Below are 12,219 nucleotides of genomic sequence, written 5' to 3'. Positions count from 1 at the left end.
TGATGTGAGGATTCAATGGGTTAATAGATATGAAGCCCTGGGCACAGTACCTGGCACGTAGGTTATAAATGTTTGCATTATGATTATCACCTCTACTTTATAGATAAGTAAGCTGGTGAATGAATGAAGCCATTTGCCCAAATTTACATATCTAGTAGGAGTGGGAGCTGGGATTCAGAGCCTTAATCTTTCTACTGTATCGAGCTATCAGACAAACTGGTTAAAAATACAAAAAAAAAGAAAACAAACCCAAAAACCAGCAAGAACTACCAACAATAGGAAAATAACAGTCACATACTCTTCTGGTGATATTTTGTACAACTACCCAGAACATTCATCTCTAATATGCTAAGAATGTGTTTTCATCACGGAAGATACTGACACCCATAGAGCCCACAGAGGTCAGAACAGTGGAGAATATGCTTCTCCAGGGATAGGGGCCACATATTAAGAAGGCTATGGACATACCACAGAAAAAGGTCAAGACAGCCAAGGAGGTGAAGAATATAGAAACTGAGGCATTAAAGGAACACCTGAAAGGCGAGGAGGATGAGGTCCAAGTACATTCTTTTTATTTTATTTAATTTTTTTATTTCAAGGTTTTTAAAAAAAAATTTAATGTTTATTTATTTCTGAGAGAGAGAGAGAGACAGAGTGTCAGCAGGGGAGGGGCAGAGAGAGAAAGAGGGAGACACAGAATCCGAAGCAGGCTCCAGTCTCTGAGCTCAGAGCCTGACAAGAGGCTCAAACTCACCAACTGCAAGATTATGACCTGAGCCAAAGTCAGATGCTTAACCGATTGAGCCACCCCAGGTGCCCTGATTATTTTAAGTTTTTATTCAAATTCCAGTCAGTTAACATACAAAGTCCATTCTTAAGTCATTCTCATTTTTCTAATGTAACATTGTTTAAGCTTTTGTGTCTTTGCTACAAGCCATTGCCTCAGCTGGAAATGACTTACCCTAGATCTTTCTTTTATGAAAGAATTGGTTGCCAACTTCTTCCAGGAAACCTTTCTTGATACTACTAGTCAAGTTATGCCTTCTTCCACACCCCAATGAGAATACCTGAAATTTTATCTAACCCTCATTTTGTTGGCCTGGCAGTAGTTTTTGACCCATCCCATTTCCCCAGGCATCACAAGCTCTTTTAAGGAAGTCTGCCGAGTCCCGGCCCACTCCACCCCCCATGCACACACATGTAGTAGGTATTCAACATATGCCTGTTGAATAGTTTGAAATGACAGAATAGCTTCTGTCTAAATAAGGAAGTAGACCCATTCTGTGGGACTCCAGAGGCAAGTGAGGACTCAAAGGTGAAGTTCCAGGGCTGGAAGATTTCCGCCCACTGAAAGAAAGTTTTTTGTTTTTTGTTTTAGAGAGAGAAGGGGAAGGAGAGTGGGTTAGGGAGGAGCAGAGGAGAGGGAAAGAGAACATCCTAATCAGGCTCCACGTCCAGTGCAGAGCCCGATGTGGGGCTTGATCTCACAACCATGAGATCATGACCTGAGCAGAAATCAAGAGTTGGACACTCAACCGACTGCCACAGAGAAAGGTTTTCTGTGGTTTTACAGTGTAACAGGAGGCCCTGAACATCATCAAAAGGGTTTGATAATAGACAGGAAGTTTTCCCAATTAGGGGAGATCCTTCCCACTCAAGGATTCTAAAATTCTAAATTTATTACAAAACAAATAAGCAACCTAAATGCTTAGGAATTCCCATATTCTAACATGTGAGAAAGTGTCATGGTTCTGATTCATAATGATGGCTGCTGCCTCTGCTGACCTGGCTATGCACCCAGAAAGGAAGAAGAGGGAGAGATTCCCAACTGTTGTTCCGGAATTCAATCCTCAGCTTGCTTGTGTAGGCTCTGCTCTTCTAAGAAAAGGCTATGTGGGGGCAGCTGACTGGGGGGTATGGGACTCAGAAGCATGCTTACCTCATCTAGCAAATGACACCTCCCCCCTGGAATAGATGGGGGCGTTTAGGAAGAATGTAAGGTATCTTCTGAGGGGAAGGAAGAGTTCACGAAAACAGTTGCATACTACTCAAAGCCTAATACTTAATGTGGAAACTCTGATCTTCACACTACCTTACCATAAGGAATGTCTCTACTATTTTTGCTGTGCACAGTTAGATTTTTATCTATGTGAATAATGCTCTGAAATGCATTTTAAAACCGTGAAACAGTAGCACCTGGGTGGCTCAGGCGGTCAAGTGTCCGGCTTCGGCTCAGGTCATGATCTTGCAGTTCGTGACTTCGAACTCCGCTTTGGGCTCTGTGCTGACAGCTCGGAACCTAGAGCCTGCTTTGGATTCTGTGTGTGTGTCTCTCTCTGCCTTCCCTGCTCACATTCTGTCTCTCTGTCTCTATATCTCAAAAATAAATAAACATTATAAAAAAATTTAATAAATAAATAAAAAGTGTGGAACAGAGAGTCTTGAGAAAAGTCTTGTTAAAGTATCATGATACACAAGGTAGAGAGCAGCTCCATATCTCTGAGAGAAGGGAAAGGAAGAAAAATGGCTCCTTACCTCCATGCATGGCATCTATACGGATCTTTAGTCGGTTTGGACCAGAAAGCAGTTCCTTCAGTGCATTGAAATCAAAGATGTTTCTCAGCATTGTAGCATAAGCTTCCACGGAATCCACAATTTCCACTGTGAGAACAAGTGGAAAAAAAACAACTTAAAAAAAGTCCATTTAAAAAACATTAAAAGATGGGGGAACCAAACACATGAAGAAATATTATCCTCTGAAATGATTTTACTGCTGTAAACCCACGATAGCTATTTTAAAAGGACAATTATTGAGCAGTTCCAATGTGCCCGGGCTGTCACATGATCTCTTATTCAGTACGAACCATTTTCCTGAGAGGTAAATGTTATTAGTTCTATTTAATAGACGAGAAGACAAGAAAGCTTAAAAAATGAAAGGCTGAGTAACTTGCCCACACAGCTGGGACAGGGCATACCAGGAATTTCAGACAGGGGTTTGCCTGGCTGGAAGCTCGGCAGACTGCCACACTGACTCTGCCCATCTACATGAGGAGTGTATTTTGGTGTCATAAATAACAGAAAATGTAAGGTCCACTTTTATTTCCTTTTTTTAGGCCCACTGCCATAAGACTTAATGGTAAAAAGCAGATAAAAAATTTTTTAATAAACCACTTTTCACACGCACTGCTAAAGGAGTGAAACAAATATGAAAATTTAGTCTTGCTGCCCTCGTTGGATGTGCAGGAGTCTGAACATTTTCAAAACATTAAGAGTTTAAGAAATTTTCTATTGGTGTTTTCCAAACCCTAAGAATGTCTTCAAGATGTACCAAGGCGCCGCTTTATCTTTGTTAGGACGTGACTGCCAGTTCTCGATGGGTAGGTTCAAACAAAGGAATGTTTGCCACAACGGCAATGCAGAGGGAAGAGAACACGTTGGAACGGTCAAAACGTAAGTCGCATTACTAACCACCTTACCCTCGCTGTGTTAATATGAACAATGTTATAAACATTCACTCCATCAATTATTAATACTTTGGCATTATACCCCTGCTGCCTACCCAGGGAGTTTCAATTTAGCCCCCCGAATGCTTACATTGATTTTACTGAGTATTAAGGCAGAAAAAATGAGGAATCCAAGCCCAGGTTTTGGAATCCTTCACATCTGAGTCTGAATCTGGTTTACCACTCCCTCACTATGGGACCTTGATCCTGACATGTAAGCTCTTCTCAGCCTTTGTTTCCTCGTCTGGAAAAAGCCAATACATAGCACTAAGAATAAAGTGGGATAATGCTTGTTAAGAGCTTGGCACCTAATAAAAGCTCAATAAAAGTTAGCCATGAATGTAATCTTACAGGTCTTCCAGTCAAGGCTATTCACTTAATAGGTATGGAAGGCAAGGCCTAGAACGTTGGAAATGCTTCACCCAAAGTCACACAGCTGATTCCAGGCAGGGCCCAGAGAGCCCAGGTCTCTAGACTCCCAGACCCAATTCTAGACCTGCTAATTAATGCATGCAAAGCTTAGTGACCACAATCTTTCCAAACTGAAGATCTCCTTTATTAAAACTTTGAAAATCCAACTGCTCAAGTTGTAAATAGAGGGGCAGGAGAGAGGAAAATCAACATGCCTGTGAACGGTTTGAATTTGTTTTCCAGGTCAAACTGCTGCTTTCCCAGAACTCCAAGGTCCACTTTCAGGTCAGGGCAAATAGCATATTCTTCAATTGTCTTGCTGATTTGGAAGATTTTATCAGTTATTGCTTCTGGAGCAGGACCTGGAAATCAAACAGCACACCATGGGGTCACTTTGCGGGACTGACGTGAAAATGCAAAGAACACAGAGCTCGTCAACTTCTCTTCACTCGCACATTGGCCATTTCATCATTTAGACAGCAAAGTATCGAAATCGTCTAAAAGAAAATACCATGTTAATGATCACTTGTGCATGGCTTCTCATATTCAGGGATGACGGAATGAGAAGCATTCCACTTTCACAAAAAGGAAACAAAGAACCCCCTTGTTAAAGACCAGAACCAGAACCCTGGCCTTCCAAGGCCTCGGTTATTGCTTTATCCTAATGAACATAAATGGACTATCCTTCAAATGACAGCAAACTCACCTCCATTGGAAATATTAAATTTGATTCCAAAATCTCCATTGGGCCCTCCTGGGTTGTGGCTGGCTGTCAGAATGATCCCACCAATGGCTTTGATCTTTCTAATGATGCAGGATACAGCAGGGGTAGAGAGGATTCCATTCTGCCCAATAACCAAACGGCCAATCTAAGAGAAGAAATCCAGAACACACATTTTAACATCAATAAACCCAGAGCTACTGCACAAAAAACACCAAAATAGGCAGAGGGACAAAGAACTGAACCAGAAAAGATGTCCTTTAATGGACATCCATAGCTTGATTATTATTATTTTATTGTGAAGTAGAATACCATTGCGAAGTAGAATACCATTGTCAAATAATATTATTATTGAAGTAGAATCAGCATTGCTGAACAAAGCCATCCCTTCAGATAGCTTTTTGGGACTTTATAGTTTTAAAATAGTACATGGTCTGGAGGAGCTAAAAGGCTCTGGCAAGAAAACACAGAGTATTTGAAACACAGTCTTTCCGGACCAGGTTCATAATTTTCACTGAAAAATTGTTAGAAACCCCACATTTTTATCCAATTCAATCATACTTTCAAACCACACTGGGGGAGGATATAGGTTTAGCTAGTTAAAGGAATTCTACCCAAAGAGAAACCTTTTTGTAAACTAAAAAAAAATTTTTTTAAATAAAAAGGGCAAGCTTTATATTGAAGAGTTTTACAAAATCCCTCTCCTAAATTTGTCTTTCCAGTCAAGCCTGGGCTTTGATATGGTGGTCTCCCCAAAGCAGGACACACCTACCCATGTGGATTGCCTGCTGGACCTAAGGCAGAAGGTGCTGGGGGTTATTAGTGAGTAAACCGGCCAGCAGCGCCCACAGGAGAGGGCTACAGGTGGGACTTCACTGCATCCTTAACTTACCTTCCCGTATTTCTCACAGATGTTATCAGCATGGCTCCTAAATCTTCCTTCACTAAAATGTAATTTATATTAGTTTCAACATGACCCACGTTGGGAAAGAAGGAAGAAGTTCAATCAGTTCCTTGAACATACTTGGAGAACACCCAACCACCACATAAATAGATTTAGAAAATGAGGAGTCTATGCCCTATTTCCATTCTTCCTTCTGAAAGAAGGGACAGGAATGTTTTTGAATTTTCCATTTGTTATTTCGTTTGGCCCCACCTAAATAAACATGCTTGAAGAAATGACTTGTGGTGGAAGATGTGTCTGATGATACCCAGACTCCCTGGGAAAGCTGGTCTGGGACTGTTACCTTTGCCATGCAGGAAGTTACTGAAAACTTGACTGCCTTACCATCAACCCCTCCACTGTCACCCACCTCCCAGGAAGCAGCTTGGCTCTCATTCGTGCATCTCAGAACAATTTTTGTTATACGAATACATTTGTTATGCCCTCCCTCCCGCAGGATGTGGTAACGACCAGGGTAGGTGCTATGACTAGGCTCCTCCATAGACTAGAGGGACCAGCAGATGGTGTGAAATCAATATTAATGATAATCACTGGGCCACAGAGTGCGTTCTAAAAACCCATGGCATTTTCGATTCATTACCATATATGCTCCCTAGTAGCGTCGTGTGGATGAGGAAGCTGAGGTCCAGAGCTATGAGGCTGCCCATTCGTCCCTTCTTCCATCCACCCAAAGGCAATCCTAACAACTACTTGTGGAAAGGTGGTATGGGAGGCACTGGGATAGATGACAGGACAGGGTCACGTGGCAAATTAGTGGCCCGAGCTGGAGAAGCCCTGAAACCTCCTGCTGCAAGACAGCGAGAAGAGTAATAAGTAACCCTTCCAGCCGTGTCCAGGCATGGTTCTGATAAAGTGAAAGTTTATGGTTGAGCAGGTCCGTAATTTCAGTAGGAGGGCCTTAATTAAGAAAGGCAATTTAATCAGCCAGAATGGCTGGTGGAGTTATCTGGAAATTGTACTTGCACATCAAGCATACTGACTTTTACTAGGGGTTTATATGTATTTTGTATTGAAAGGGAGACTGATAAATGAATATGACCCGAGTCACCCCTGATTCTACCATTCTTGGTGGTGAGATCTGCAGTCAGTAGTGGTCCAAGACTGAGGGGATGATACCAGGAATACGAGTAGGAAAGTCAAGAGACAGACCTTCTTTCTCCTGAGCCCAAGAAGAGGTACAGCTGGCCAAAGGTTCTCCTTTCAGGGAAGACCCTCTCCTGTGATTCACCCTCAGGAACATTAATCCCCAACCTGATATTGAGGAGACATTACCCACCGTCCCTGAACAATGTCTAGAGCATTGCAACAGCTCCTGACTCAACCTCCCCTTTCTCTCTCCCACTCTATTCTGGCTGAATCCATCCTCCAACTCAGGCCCCCTTAGCTCATCTTTTTAAACCATAGTTCTATGTCCTTCCTCTACTCAAAAACCTTCCCTGTACTATACAATCCAGCAAATTCCAATTCTAGCTATTGACACAAAAGAAAACGGGGACTCAGACATAACTTGCACACCCATGTTCATTGTGGAAGTAATCGCAATAGCGAAAGGCCCATCAACGAAAGAAAACATAAACAAGATGTGGTATATACATATGATGGAATTATTCAGCCTTAAAAATGATGAAATTCTGATACATGCCACAACATGGATGAACCTTCAGAACATTACATACGAAGTAAAATAGGCCAGACACAAAAACAAGTATTGGATAATTCCATTTATACGAGGTACTTAGATGAGGCACATTCACAGGCAGAAAGTAGAACAGAGGTTGCCAGGGGCTGAGGGAGGGGAAATGGGAAGATACTGTTTACTGGGTTTCGTGTTTCAGATGGGATGAGAAAAACATTCTGGAAATGGATAACGGTGATTGATGGTTGCAGAATATTGTGAGTGTAATTAATACCACTGAAGGGTACACTTAAAAATGGTTGATACACTACATTTTATGTTATGTATACTTTACCACAAAAAACTAAAAACTTTTTAGAAAAGAAAAAATCTTCCCTGGCTCCCAAGTATCTACCAACTTAGAGATAACTCCCTCTACCCGATACTGAAAATCCTCCATCAAACAGCCTTTCCTGCCCTTCCTTCCCCTTCCCGCCACTCTCTCCTTCATAACACAACTCACACTGCTAGGCTGGATACCGGGCATTTTATAGTCAAACACAACAGGGAGCAAACCTAATTTTCCTTGTAATTAAAAATAGGGCCTGGTGTTTTCTTATGTTTCACAAAAAAAAAAAACAACTTCCATTTTCTTTGCCTTGCTAGTCATATACGCATATTCGTATTTCTAAACGTATCTCTAAGCTTAAAGCTCTGGAAACCAAATAAGATCTCAGTATTATGAATGGGGCTCCATCAATGTCTGATTTTATATATTAAAATTCCCTGTACTTCTTAGCTACCAAAAGCATCATGAAAAAAAAAATCTACTGTAAATGCAGACAGCTCTACATAAATAAAAACAAAAGGAAAGTTCTAACAAAGGCAAATTATATTTCTACAATTCATAAATGCACCAGATGAAAGTATAACAAAGAGGAAAAAATGAAATGATCTCCATTTAGCTCAAAAGGCTGGAAAGTCTTTGAGAATCGACTGCAGGGTAGAGTGGGTATCAAGAGAGGTGAGGAAGGAACATTGACTCCTCCCAAAATCTGTGCAATACGTTAACGTTCCTTTACATTTCCTCCCTAGAGCTCCGTCCACAATCAAAGGCACATTAAAATAGTCAGAAATGAGGATATGCTAGAAAAAGAAGAAATCAAACTATCTAGGACTTGATAGGTTTTATCAGATCAAAGTGCTTTCTTTGTCCACTAATGTTTTAAGTAATCCAGTTCGGTTGCATGACTGCTTTAAATGGATACTATTTTAAGTAAAGAATGCCCTTGAGAAGATTTGAAAATATTGCCTGGGCTGCCACAGCTCTAACAAATAGGCAATTGCCATATTTAGTCAATTATTATCACTTAAATGTATTATTTAGCAAACCTTCAGATCGTAAATCTGAGCAAGTCTATAGGGTCTGCCTGAATTACACATTCCTACCACCTCTTCCACATCCTTCAGCTCCACACAAAAATGAAATGAAGCCAAATATATCACAGCAAAGGGGACAGTGTACCAGATCCACTCAACAATCAAGATATATGCAGAGAAATAATGTTCCTTTCATTCTTTCTCTAAAGATTAAAAGCATCTTAATACCGTTTCCTCTGCAGCTCTCCTCAAAGGTGAAATTTATAGCATGTCACATTTTATCTTAAAAATGTGTATGCTTCATAATAATTCCATATTTGAGTGCTTTATCAGCAATTTTTACATGAGAGGCGTTCAGATTCTGAACGTGGGTATGAATGAAACCTCGCATTATAAACTACAATCATTTTTAAATTTAATTTGGTGATGTGTTTTTGTTTTTTAATTTGGGTTTTGCAATCACACCTGCTTAGTGTATTATTAAAACAGACTGACGATGAATGCCCAACATATATGGTTGGCCTGCGACATTTTGATGTTCTCAGAACCAGAATCACTCCCAGAAAGGAAACACAACAGATTTTTAAAATTTATGAGTTCTGAGGGGCTGTGTGCTCCAAATTGTTGCTAAGTATAATCTAAAGCACTAAAAATATACTTTTGGTCCCACAGAGGAATCTGCAGAGCAAAAACAGCAATGTCCTGATGCCCACCTTCTAGCATATCAGTGGGACTGTGCAAATCATTAGATTATCAAGATCAATGCTTTCTGGCACAAGATTCCTTCTGATTTGGTTAATTCAGGCAAGGCAGTCTTTCACAATGCAGAGCTGTTAGCAGAGCCTCCTTATATTATAGTCTTACAGGAGTTATTAACTCTACCCTGCTGCACAAATTCACCGCACACAGGGCTTCTTTGTGTCCAAGGTCATTATAAGCAGGTTCCCCTATAACAGGTCCTCTTGGTAGGCTTACACCTAACATTTTCCAATCCCCTCCTGGCATTTCTGCATGACTACCAGGACCCACAAACAACAGCATGCCCTGGCTTTTGTTTTCCTGTTTGACAAGTGACTGAACTTCAACAAGGAAGCCATTGAAAGAAAACAAAATCCTCCACTCTCTACTACTCATTGGAGCTTTCTTACACAGGACAGGGTACCCCTCGGGACTAGTTAGAATGTAGATAAGACAGCTTAAGGCTGGGGGTATGCTTTAAATGTCTAAAACGCAACAGGTATTTTTTTTTTTCAAGCAAAAGGCACAGAGAACAACAAAGAGCCAAACTTACGTTCCCATATCCCAGTGTGACTAATGTCATTTCAGGAGTAATATCACAATATACATTCTCTGAAGTCACAAAGAAACACTAACTGGATGTTAGTAGAACTGAAGTGTATATAACATACAAATCTGTGTACTCTGGTATATTTCTGCAAAATGAAGAAAGAAACATATGTGGAGAGCCAGAAACATAACAATACTTATCATATACCAACCCCATTGGCAGCCGCCATCTGCACTATTGTTTCTATCGCCGATTTATTAAAATACCTCCCATCTCCACCAACTACCAGTGAGGATCCCTGGCGATCTTTAAGGTCTATGGAAAAAAATAGACTCTGGATGAAATTCTCCAGATAACATGGCTTCGCCTCAAAACAATAGGTTTTCTTCCGTAATCCACTAGTTCCTGGTTTCTGATCATAGTAGGGAGCGGTAGCAAAAGTCAACAGAGGGAGAGGACCTTCTTCCATTTTTCTATAGTTTCCAGAAATCCATTCATCAAAATCACTCATCTTTCATTTTCACCACTTGGCTCAAAGAGGGTGTCCAGAAAGCAGTCAAGGGTCCTCAAAATAGTCTGTCCGAACCTGAAGCTGCAACAGTGTCATCTGAGTAAGTAAAACAGAGGTCGTGCCTGGACGAGGAAGCTGGGTTAATTCCTTGCTGTCGTCACCCCTTGTGAAAAGTTAAGGGCCACACACCCACCCACACCCACACACAAAGCACATCCTCCAAGCTGTTTTGGTGAGGACACTTCTGCCCACATAACCACGTCAAATACCCTGCAATTATTTTTGCTTCATTTCCCCATTAGGTAGCTCCAAAGGATACTGCATGCGGCGGACTTCAGTCACAAACACCAGATGGCTGCCAGACTCCACTCTCAGAGCCCAGGCAGAGATGGAGCAAGTCCAGTCCCAAGAAGCAGGCTGGTTGTTAAACAGGACACTCTGGTGTGGCTCCTTACAGCCCTTGAAGCAGAGCCTCTCTGGGCACTCACCAATGAGAAGGCCATCTGCTGCTACAGTTGTTCGATGCCATCTAGCAAGTTAAAGGTCAATCTTAAAATGGAAGTGAGGGATCTCGGTTACCTCTGGTTTCCTTACATCACATCATTTTGATACCCAAGTAATTTTTTATGTCCCACATGCAATTCCAGTTGGAAGGAAAAAAAAGTCATCGAACAGAACAGATTTTATTCATTGCCTACTAAGGATTTAACAAAACAGTATTTAGCTCTTCTATCTAGAAGAATAGATACCTACAAGTATGCCCTGAATGATCAACAGCTTGGTCATTCCCTTGACCTTATGGAAATGTGGGGATGGAGATGCACCAAAGCCTTGAAAATGTAGGCAAAACAGTGGGGGTGGGGGGTGGGGAAGGGAGGACTATGTTTTTCTGAGTGCAGGAGGTTTGATCAGGTTATTATCTGGAAAGATAACATAACTTAAGATTATACTTTGTGTCTTCATTTTCTCAGTTTTAAGTAGACTTGGCTTTTAAGAACACATTTTTAGTGAAGCAGGTTAAGTCCTCGGCCTTTGAAGCACCTAAGATGTTTGAAAACGTTCTACCTGAATAAAGTTAGTATCCAACTCCCATGTGATCCTTAAGATTTTATTAATAATATACTTAAATGCATACATGTTCTTTACCTGGTTCAGCAGAAGCTGACAATTAAGGAGCTCCATTGTCAACGTTTTGGTGAACTTGCTAAGGATGCTTAAAAAGTCAACCAGGACCAGTTACACCACATGTTTGGAGAGTCTGACATGCACCAGAGTCCAGGTTTTCAAGTGAAACATGAATAACCCCTTGATAAACAAAATCTGAGGGGTGCCCGGGTGGCTCAGTCAGTTAAGTGTCTGACTTCAGTTCCGGTCATGATCTCATGGTTTATGAGTTTGAGACCCACATCAGGTTCTGTGCTGACAGCTCAGAGCCTAGAGCCTGCTTCAATTTCTGTGTCTCCCTCTCTCTCTGTCCCTCGCCACTCACGTCTCTCAAAAAAATAAAAATAGACGTTAAAAAAAATCTGAGTATTTTTCTGATAATTTGTCAAGCCAGGTCCAGAAGCCAACAAGACTGGGAATAGCAGACTGCCCTCTCTGAGGCAAGAACGTCCCTGTGGCTCAGGGTCTACTGTGTGCAGGGCCAGCAGAAGAAACAGGCTGAGAGCCCACGGCAAGGATGCCTGGTCATTCTCACATGACAAATGGGGCTGGCCACGTGCAGGGAAGACCTCAAGATATGACATTAAAACAATTCACAAGACGGGACGCCTGGGTGGCTTAGTCGGTTAAGCGTCCGACTTTCGCTTAGGTCATGATCTCGC

The 12,219-nt window shown here is 41.5% G+C and overlaps 1 protein-coding gene across 1 annotated transcript in view; it reads right to left on the bottom strand.

Moving 5' to 3' along the window:
* Positions 1–12,219, bottom strand: part of PGM1 (phosphoglucomutase 1) — a 64,906-nt gene that overhangs the window by 24,730 nt on the left and 27,957 nt on the right. The window contains exons 2-4 of the mRNA XM_077766130.1: positions 4,621–4,783; positions 4,130–4,276; positions 2,536–2,661 (exon numbers count right to left, since the gene is read on the bottom strand). Of these exons, the coding sequence (XP_077622256.1) occupies positions 2,536–2,661; positions 4,130–4,276; positions 4,621–4,783 (436 nt within the window). The remainder of the gene's footprint in view (positions 1–2,535; positions 2,662–4,129; positions 4,277–4,620; positions 4,784–12,219) is intronic.

This window comes from Crocuta crocuta, unplaced genomic scaffold (genome assembly GCF_008692635.1).
Source record: "Crocuta crocuta isolate KB4526 unplaced genomic scaffold, BGI_CrCroc_1.0 scaffold155, whole genome shotgun sequence".
In the NCBI taxonomy this organism is placed as follows: Eukaryota; Metazoa; Chordata; class Mammalia; order Carnivora; family Hyaenidae; genus Crocuta; species Crocuta crocuta.
Note: the sequence above shows the minus strand (reverse complement) of the source record. Positions and strands in the feature narration are given on the sequence as shown.